The 10,238-nt window shown below is 41.9% G+C and overlaps 1 protein-coding gene across 2 annotated transcripts; it reads left to right on the top strand.

The window, feature by feature from the left end:
* Positions 1 to 65: 65 nt before the first annotated feature.
* LOC102732935 (zinc finger protein 350) lies at positions 66 to 7,798 on the top strand. 2 transcript variants are annotated; one of them, XM_081811230.1, is made up of 4 exons: positions 66 to 498; positions 856 to 982; positions 2,168 to 2,263; positions 5,719 to 7,798. In XM_081811230.1, exons 2-4 carry the CDS (start codon positions 949 to 951, stop codon positions 7,077 to 7,079), a joined length of 1,491 nt encoding a protein of 496 aa, XP_081667356.1. In that variant the 5' UTR covers positions 66 to 498; positions 856 to 948; the 3' UTR covers positions 7,080 to 7,798. The 2 variants fall into 2 exon arrangements, with proteins under 2 accessions (XP_081667356.1, XP_081667354.1); XM_081811228.1 differs by having other exon boundaries at positions 67 to 488.
* The last annotated feature ends 2,440 nt before the right edge of the window (positions 7,799 to 10,238 follow it).

Below are 10,238 nucleotides of genomic sequence, written 5' to 3'. Positions count from 1 at the left end.
TGGTCTGTGTGAGATTCCCCTTCTCCTGAGGCATGGTGCTGGGGTAGATCTCATTTTCCTCTTCTCGTGTCACGCTCACCCCACTTACACATCACAGAATGAAGGAAAACCTCCACTGCATTCAGAACCTCAGGCTTTATCGGTCAGATGAATAAGTCTTCTGGGGCACCAAATAAAGGGACACTTAGTAGTACTGTGTGCACGTGTTAAAGTGAGTGCTCAGGAGCAGTGACAGCGTCTGGACCCAGAGGAAGTGCACCATTCAGACTACATTGTCTCCTCATCCCACAGGTCCTGATGCCCCAGGAGCAAAAGGATTATGTGAAGGAGGAAAAAGTTAACGAGATGTGGTGTCAGTTTTTACGGGGGCACGCCTGACCGAGACTGAGATTTCTGAAGAGAAAGTAAAAGTAGATCCAGAAGACACAAGGCAGAGCTTCCCCACCTCCAGCTGTTTTTAGAGAGCAGAACAAATGACCCAGGCCCAGGTGACTTTCAGTTTGTTTTATTCTTTCCTTTGTTCCCTAATAGAGTTGTAGAGGCCTGTAAGAAATCAGTTGCATTAGTCTGAAAAGTATACATACATGTATCTTTTGTCTGCATATATACATGGATGGTGTTTCTAGGTTAACAAGAAGACTGAACTTTTACGTGCTATAGAAATTTCTCATTGGATGAATGGATGGATGACTGTGCACAATTACAGAATATTTAATCAGGCATTTGCTTCTTTACATAAAAACCCCACTAGATATCTAGATACAGCCTATAGAGTGGAAATAAGCAGAAAAATTTTAACATTTCTTCTATGTCATCAAAAGGATATCACTTCATTAGAAAACACTGTTATTACAGGAATCCCTGACATTTGATGATGTGGCCGTGGACTTCACCTGGGAGGAGTGGCAGCTCCTGGCCCCCGCTCAGAAGGACCTGTACCGGGATGTGATGTTGGACAACTATAGGAACCTGGTGTCAGTGGGTGAGGACAACTCCCTAGTGTCACTTAGAGGGTCCCCATCAGTGGCCTTTCCTTTCTCAGCTTCTTAAAACTCTGTAGTGTCCGTGTTGCTCTGAAGTGAGATTCTCAGTCTCCTCCCTGGCTCCAGAGACATGGGTATATTCTCCCTTCTCCTGAGTGCAAGCCGTTACTTTGTACATATGTGTGATATCTATATATGATGACGTATATATATATATCACATATACATATATATGAAATATATGTATTTTTGTCTTCATCCCGAATTTTGGCACAGAGCTCCTATAACAGTTGTGATTTCCTAAGTTATAAGAGGATAAAGGTAAAATGGGTGTCTTTTGTTATTTATATAACAAGACCCTTTCAACCACATTTGAGTTTATGTTAATGAGGTGATTTTTGGAAAGCCACTATATAACCTAAGGATGGGGTCTGGTTGCCAGGGGAACCAATCATCATTAGAGGGTTGGAACTTACAGTTCCATCTTACCTCTGGGGAGGAGACAAGAGCTGGAGTTTGAATCTGTCACCAAAGACTAATGCTTTAATTTAATTAATTATGTCTACTTAATGAAATCTCCATAAAAACCCAAAAGGACAGTTTTAGAGACCTTTTGAATTGGTGAACAAAAGGAGGTGTGGGAAAAGTGCTCACAGAGGGCATGGAAGCTCCATACCCTTCCCACATACCTTGTACTATGTATCTCTTCCACTGGGCTGTGCCTGAGTTTATAATAAACCAGTAATGTAATAAGGAAACTTTTCCTGAGTTCTGTGAGTTGCTCCAGCAAATTAACTGAATCTGAAAAGGGGTCATGGGAACATCTGATCCATCAGAAGCCCAGGAAACAATTTGGACTTGTGACTGGGGAAGTCTCTGGGAAGTGGAGAGGGTGTGCAGTCTTGTGGGAATGAACCCCTTGAAGCCATCACGAGGTGGAGAATGTCAGAATTGAGTTAAATCGTTGGACACCCAGTCAGTGTCCTTTGGTGTCACAGGAATTTCTTGGTGTGTGAAAACCCCATATAGCAGGTGTCAGAAGTAAAGTACTGTAGTAGAGTATCAACAGTAGATGAGACACACAGTGCAGTTCGTTTTTCCTTTATAATGTCCTTAACTATAATATTCTGTGGTCTTCCCAGACCTCAAGCCTTCTTCTGTCTTCTGTCATTTCCCACAAACAGGTTTTCACATCAGCAAGCAAGATGTGCTCTCCAAGTTGGATCAAAGAGAACCAACATGGACAGTGGAAGAAGACATCCCCTGTCAAACCCGTTCAGGTGAGTCAGAGAACCAGGAGGGGGCCAGAGTGTGGAAATCATATTCTAATTGGCCAGATAAGAGGCACAGCTGTGAAAGGGTTGGAGGATAGGTAGGCAGTGCCTCCCTGCATCTCTCTCCTGAAGTGTGACCTCTTTTTCTTCATAGGAATTTAGAGAAAAATGTACCTTTTACCTATTCTGGGATCTATTCCATTTTTATTTTATGTACATCTTATTTTTTTTTTTTGCTTATTTGCATAGTTCTCTTTTTCTTGGGATTCTCAGATCTTTCCCTTCTTCATACTCTTCTACCTTCCTTGCCATAAATGTCCACTGTCCAGAGGCCTCTCCCCAAACAGAAAACTTTGAATTCCTCACTGTCTTCTAACTACTGCACCTTTATGTCCCATTGGTAATGTTGATTTTTCCTTCCTAACCTCCTTCCCATCCTGGATGCTGTGCTCCCACAGTAAACTGGTCTTCACTGGGCCCTTGTCCTCACTTTGAGGTCCTCCAAAGGTTCTGTTTTCCATTTTCTCATCTGGTCTCCTAACCTTTCAAACCTTTTTTCCTCCCTTCCTTCCTCCTTTTCTCCCTCCCTCCCTCCTTCCCTCCCTCTCTTGTTTTATTTATTTAAGTAATCTCTACGCCCAGTGTGGGACTCCCACTCACAACCTCAGATCAAGAGTCTCATGCTCCTCTCACTGGGCCAGCTAAGCGCCTCAAAGTTTCTTTATTCTAATAAGCTAAGCTTCTTCTGTTCCCTGCAGGAGACTCTCAAACTGACATCTCCTCAAAGTGATCCAGCAGACTTTAGTTCTATATAATTCACTTATCCCCTTGGCAACTCTCCCGAGTTCCCAATAAGTGCAAGGAACTCTCATCCTCTTCCCTCCCAGAAAACCTCTGTAAGTTTAGGTTCTCTATACTCCTGTGCATCTTACATCCTGGCCATCCAGACATTACCTCACATGTTCCATATATGCAGAGCTCTCTTCTTTAAAGGAGTCTCTTGTTCATGAATTTTAGCTAAAAAGATATATTAGCATCCTCCATTCTCCATTCTAACCTAAGTCAGATCATAACTCATGCCTACTTTAATTCCTCTGTGTATTTACTAATTTTGGACTTTCTTCTCATTCATTGTAGGTGTTACACTGTTGGATTCATTTCCCTGAAACTTTTATTTTTTTTCCATCATATTCTGATGACATTAAGTCCCAGTTAACCACATTACCTGTCACATGACATGAAATTCTTTCTGTGATCCCCATAATATATTATCTTGCTCACACAAATAGAGTTTCTTCATCTCTCCTACACTCTCCCCACTGTGTTCTGTACATGTGATTGCTTCCTTCATTCATTCCTTTAAAAATTATTTTTTGATAGCAGTGTATGCTTGAGGGTAGGAGCAGTAAGAAAATGCATACAAGTAGAGCAAGAGCTTTCATTCTAAGAGAAGGTTTTAAAAAATTAATCAAAATAAACAAATAAATAGTATGTCCAGAGAGTGAAAAGTACTGTGATAAAAATTTAGTCACTATAACAGAATAGTAGGGGCTTGGTTTCCTCTTTAGGAATGGAACACCGCTCTGATAAGGTGCCTTAGAGCCAAGAGGTGAGGGAAATTAGCAGGCTGCTGGATTGGGAGTGTTCCAAGCAGAGAGCAAAGCAAATTTAAAAGCCCAAAGCAGGAATGTGTTTGAGAACATTAAGGAGCTGTGTGGACAGAGTGGAGTGTGCTGTCGGGAACATGATGGAAATAAGATCAAAGAGGCAGTAACAGCAGGGGGAAGGGAGAGTAAGATCATTCAAGTAATCCATTTCAAGGAGTCATGATTTTATTTCTAGTAAGATGAGAAAACATGAGCAGTTCTTGAGTACTGGAATGACAGGAAGTAATTACGTGTTCAAAGAATCCCTCTGGTTGTTATATAGACAAGAGACAGTAGTGGGCAGGGGTGCCATACAGGAGGCTGTTGCACAACATGATGACGGATTGGTTGGCTTCGGTATGGGTGGAGGGGAAGTGCTGGTCACGTTCTGGATGTAGTCATTACAGAGGGCAGATGAGATTCGACATTTAAGTAAATATGGGCTTTGTGAGAGGAAGGAATGGATGGAGGTTGAAGGTAAGGCTCTGGGGGTGAAAACGGCCGTAAGGAACATTAAAACAGCATGTCTGAATAATGAGTGCTTGGCCTTGCCTGTGATTTGAGGAATAGGAAATCCATGTTAAGGTACACTTGAGCAGGTAGATGAGGGATGTGAGTAGGCTCCCTGGGTAAGGAATGTTCCCAAGTAAAACTGGAAACTCAAAGGCCTGAGGCAGGAGTGTGGTCTGCAGAATTTACGAAGAGTAGACAGAGCAAGACTGGAAAGAAGGTCAACAGGGTAGTGGCTGGGGTTTGGGGTAGCAGGTCACATAAAGGTCTTTCATGGACATGGTAAGACCTTGATTTTATTCCTCATGAGATGAGAAAACATTGGGGAGTTTGGAGTGGAGGAGGCTTGACACGATATAATTTATGTTTGGCAGGATCACTTTGGCTATTGTCTAGAAAGCAGACAGGAGCTGGCCGGGCAGGAACAGGAAAGCCAAGTAGGAGGCTGCTGCTGTAGATTGAGAAAGTGACTGGCTTCCAGGAGGGTGGAAGGCATTGGTGTTGGTCCGGTTCTGGTTATGAGTGAGTGAGACACAGATGACAGGAGGTGCTGAGAAGTTCTGTCCTGATTAAAGGGAAGAGCGGAGGTGTCATCATTCACTGTGTCGGAGGCGACATGTGGAGGAGGAGATTTGGGATGGGAAACCAGGAGTTCCCTTTTGGATGTTGTAGGTGACATGTGCTTGGAGCCCACCTGTATCATTATTGTTGCTCCCCAAGGCTGACTGAGACAATGAATCCTCCAGGGAGGCCTGTCTTCCTCCACAGTGTCACCTGATTTCCTGCATCTCTCTCCGTCTCCATTGCTCCTTCACACCAGTTTTCACAACGTGCAGCTGTCTTCCTTGTGTCCTTTTACCAAACTACAGTGTGGGCTCCCTGAACATGAGGACTCTGTGTGTGTCCCCAGCATGAGCGCCATGTCCTGTGCACAGTAGTCCTCAGTAAGGATTTGTGACGTGAATGAGTCTATTTCTCCCCAGTTTGGATGAGGTGGCCCTCCAACCAGTGGTCTGCTGCTCATGGGAAATTGCGTGTATTTCACAGGCGCTGCATGTTTTGCGAGGCCTCATTTAGAAATCAGTCAAATCTGTATTTATTTATTGTGAATGATCCAACCTTGTTTTTACAAACTTTTATCTTTTGGGTTACTTATATTACTGTTTTATCTGATGTGCAGGAGTTGTATTGATACTAATTTCATAGAGTCATCACCAAATAGACATATGACATCAAGGGAGTCTTTTAATTGTTTTTCGTCCAAATCAAGATGATAAATGAATTCGTTATTCTTTTCCTTTCTAGAAACCTGGAAACTTGATGACTACTTGCCAGAGCACTTACAAAGTGAAATCAAGGAGAATAGCCTAGAACGACGGCGCAAACAGAAAACATTTGAAAATAACGTTCATCAGAGCACAGCTCGTTTCGTGTTAAGGCAAAATCATGATATGTGTGGCTTACATGGAGAAACTATGAAACCAAACTTAACTTTACTTCACCAGAGCAGAAGCTATGAAATAAAGAACCCTGCAGATCTTACTGGAGGTGGAAAATCCTTTCTACGTGCTATTAATGAACAGTTTCATCCCAAAATTAAATTCCCTGAAAGCAGAAAACTCATTAGTACTAAGTCCCAATTCATGAAGCATCAGAAAACGCAAAAAACAGACAAACCTCATGTATGCAGTGAATGTGGGAAAGCCTTCATCAAGAAGTCCTGGCTCACTGATCACCAGATCATTCATACAGGAGAGAAACCCCACAGGTGTAGCCTGTGTGGGAAAGCATTCTCCAGAAAGTTCATGCTCACCGAACACCAGAGAACACATACAGGAGAAAAACCTTATGAATGCACTGAATGTGGCAAAGCCTTCCTGAAGAAATCACGGCTCAATATACATCAGAAAACACATACAGGAGAGAAACCATATATATGCAGTGAATGTGGAAAAGGCTTCATCCAGAAGGGAAATCTTATTGTACATCAGCGAATCCATACTGGAGAGAAACCTTATATATGCAATGAGTGTGGGAAAGGCTTCATCCAGAAGACATGCCTGATAGCACATCAAAGATTTCACACAGGAAAGACTCCCTTTGTGTGCAGTGAATGTGGAAAATCCTGTTCCCAGAAGTCAGGTCTCATTAAACATCAAAGAATTCACACGGGAGAGAAACCCTTTGAATGCAGTGACTGTGGGAAAGCCTTTACCACAAAGCAAAAGCTCATTGTCCATCAGAGAACTCACACAGGTGAAAGACCCTATATCTGCAGTGAGTGTGGGAAAGCTTTCGCCTACATGTCTTGCCTTGTTAAACATAAGAGAATACACACAAGAGAGAAATGTGGAGATTCAGTCAAAATGGAAAAGCCTCCCTCAGAGAATCACAGCTTATCACAGACGAGTGGTGCCATGCAGGAGAAAGACCTTGTCAATACAGTGACTATGCACGTGCCTTCGGTGGCTTGTCAGACGCCAGTAAACATCAGTGGGCTCTTAGCAAATAGGAATGTGGTCCTAGTGGGACAGCCTGCAGCCAGATGTGCACCTTCAGGAGACAACAGAGGATTGACACAGGACAGAAACCTTATGAATGCAGTGAATGTGGTCATGCCTTCAGTGGTCAATTATGTCTTATTTTATGTCGCAGAAAACCAGTAGGAGAAAGCTCAGAGACCTTCTATGTGGAGAAGGGTTGAGCAAAAATTTCTAGGTCATAGTATGGCTGAAAAGTATATACTGAGAGGAACTATATAAATGCCGAGGCTGGGAAAGCCTGATCTCCTCATCCTATTAAAAATATGCATTGATACACAGGCATAATCTGATGTCAACCCAAATACATACACCTCAATTGCTGTATTGTGTCTGTTAAAGGAATGAAGGAAGTCAGAGTTCAGTAAGTGGAGGGAATAAGTCGGTGAATTTTAAAAACATACAAGGAAGGGGCGCCTGGGTGGCTCAGTTGGTTGGGCGACTGCCTTCGGCTCAGGTCATGGTCCTGGAGTCCCGGGATCGAGTCCCGCGTCGGGCTCCCTGCTTAGCGGGGAGTCTGCTTCTCCCTCTGACCCTCCTCCCTCTCGTGCTCTCTCTCATTCTCTCTCTCGCAAAAAAAATAAAAATTAAAAAATAAAAATTAAAAAAAAAAAAATACAAGGAAATTTGTATCTGGAATGCTATGAATGAAAAATCTGGAAAGGGCTAACATTGGGTGGGTGGGATATGGGGCATGTGTATATTAATTCAGTTTGTGCAGGCCAAGGTGAAGGATTAATTGGAAACTGGGATGTCTCCTGTAAACTCTTAGAAGTTTATTTTATGCAGAGGCACTTACGGAACAGCAGCCTTAGATTGAGTCAGTTCATTCATTTACTGAGTATTTGTTAAATACTCCCTTTGTACTAGGTTCTGTTTGAGGAGGTGAGGATTCAGTGGTGACCAAAGCAGAAAAAGGCCATGGTCTCTTGGAGAGAGCATTGAGGTAACCAGATTATCTTTAAGTGGTACATTTATACCAGCTAATCTAGTAAGAGGATGTAAATATCTATTCCAGGTGAAATAGATACTGTCTTGGTTCATTCTGGTTGATAAGACACACTGTAGCCTGGATGGCTTATAAAAAGAGAAATTTATTTTTTAAAAAAAGTGCAAAGTTCCTATATAATAAAAGTTTCAAAACTTTCTAAATAATATATGAGAAGTCTTGAATAAATAATGAAAGAAAAAAATTTATTTCTGTTTTGGAAGCTGTAAGGTCGAAGATCAGGGTGCTGGCAGATTTGAAGGTCTGCTTCCTGGCTCACGGAAGGCAGTCATCTCACTGTGTCCTCACATAGGGGAAGGGCAGAGGCATTCTCTGGGATGTCTTACAAGGACACTAATCCCGTTCACGAGTGTTCTACCGTCATGACCTAATCACCTCTCAAGGGCTTCTTAATACCATCATATTTGGGATTAGGATTCAATGTATGAATTTGGGGAGGACACAAACAGTCCATAGAAGAAAATGGAGTATGGAAGTCCCCTCTTATATGTGGGGGATATATTCTAAGACCCCCAGTGGATGCCTGAAGCTAGGATAGTACTGAACATACAGTATGTTTTTTCTTATATAGACACACCTATGGTAAAGTCTATAAATTAGGCATACTAAGAATTAACACCAAAACTAGTAATAAAATAGAACAATTATAACTATACTGTAATAAAAGTTATGTGAATGTCAAAACATTTTATTGTCCCGTACTCACCCTTCTTCCTGTGAGGATGTGAGATGATAAAATTCCACGCGATATGAAGTGACCTGTAGGAATGGTGACTTAGGGTTAGGTTACTGTTAATGTCAGGAGGATCATCTGCTTCCAGACCACCTCTGACTTAAGGTAACTGAAATCCCTGAAAGTGAAACCATGGATAAAGGGTGACCACTGTAATTGGTTCAAGGGGTTATGATAATTTCTTGTTCAATATTACTTCTGTGGAGGGCAAGGACTCTTAATGGACTTTAAAGCACCACAGGATATAAGTAAGTTATTCTTTTAATGTCCATGTCTTACCTTCCCAAGTAGATTAAACATTCCTTGACTTTTTTTTTTTGCTATTTAAATTTTAAAGTTTTAAAAACAAAAAATCAGTTCCTCCGTTGCACTAAACCAAATTTCAAGTGCTCAGTAGCCATATACGACTAGTGGCTACCCCGGATAGCACAGTGAGCCAAATTTTGTAGCTAACTATATGGCTAAAAAGCACAGACTGAGAGAAATCTGTCATAATTTCCAGTAATTTATCCTGGAGGATATTGGTTTGCATGATTTTATATTTCCCAGCACAGAAAAATTAAGACAAATCTGTTGGTTTGGAAAGTGAGTAAGTTAGTCAATGGACTAGTCAGAATGTTTTGTCATTGAAGGAAGCAATAAGTCATTCGAAAGCAGTTCTAAAGAACACAGATATCTCCTTCCAAATTGTGTGTGATTAGAGACTCAATAACTTAATATAAACTGGGCAGAACAGAAAAAAAGGGATCCCCAGAATAAATAGAATAAAAAGGAGGACAAGAATCTTAGTCTCTAAGAATGGAGAATATAAGAAATGGGAGATGAGTTCCCTCAGGGATGTCGTGGAGAAGAACCTTTGTATTTGTCCACAGAACCATCACCCTTGAGAGTTGCCACCATATCAAAGATTCCAGCTGCACTGTTCGCTGCTGAATTGAGACACGTGCTTTCTCTGCATTATTCCTTCTCCCTCTTCTGGGAGTGGGGCTCTTGGCCTCTCACTATTGAGTACTTTCCCTTATTTTCATAAATACCACATAGTTATCCACCTATCCAAGTTACAAACAGTTCTCTCAAAGGAAAAGTAATTTCCCATCCTGTGGCTATCTCAGCATTCAATCTGAAATACCAGGTTGTTGGTATTCATTCCTTCAGATATATTTTGAAGCACCAACACTATGCAAGGCACTGTTCTGCACACTGAGGATACATTACTATGACAGGCCTTTTGTCTCAGATCTGAGAAACTTAAAAGAATGCAAACTAAATCACACCCCACGCGTCCTAGACCAGAATCTCTGAGGCTGGAGTCTAGGACTCTTAACTTTTTTTTTTTTTTAGATTTTATTTATTTATTTGAAAGAGAGAGAATAAAACAGCATGAGAGGGGATAGGGTCAGAGGGAGAAGCAGGCTCTCTGCCGAGCCGGGAGCCCGATGTGGGACTCGATCCCAGGACTCCGGGATCATGACCTGAGCGGAAGGCAGTCGCTTAACCAACTGAGCCACCCAGGCGCTCTAGGACTCTAACTTTTTTTTTTTTT

This window comes from Leptonychotes weddellii, unplaced genomic scaffold (genome assembly GCF_054177405.1).
Source record: "Leptonychotes weddellii isolate Sample4059 unplaced genomic scaffold, ASM5417740v2 HiC_scaffold_6380, whole genome shotgun sequence".
NCBI classification, from domain to species: domain Eukaryota; kingdom Metazoa; phylum Chordata; class Mammalia; order Carnivora; family Phocidae; genus Leptonychotes; species Leptonychotes weddellii.
Note: the sequence above shows the minus strand (reverse complement) of the source record. Positions and strands in the feature narration are given on the sequence as shown.

What these genes read in the sequence shown, in the direction of transcription:
- LOC102732935 (XM_081811228.1), top strand. An exon ending in TAGGAACCTGGTGTCAGTGG is followed by an intron (nt 983 to 2,167) that starts GTGAGGACAACT and finishes TCCCACAAACAG; the next exon opens with GTTTTCACATCAGCAAGCAA. An exon ending in CCCCTGTCAAACCCGTTCAG is followed by an intron (nt 2,264 to 5,718) that starts GTGAGTCAGAGA and finishes TTTCCTTTCTAG; the next exon opens with AAACCTGGAAACTTGATGAC.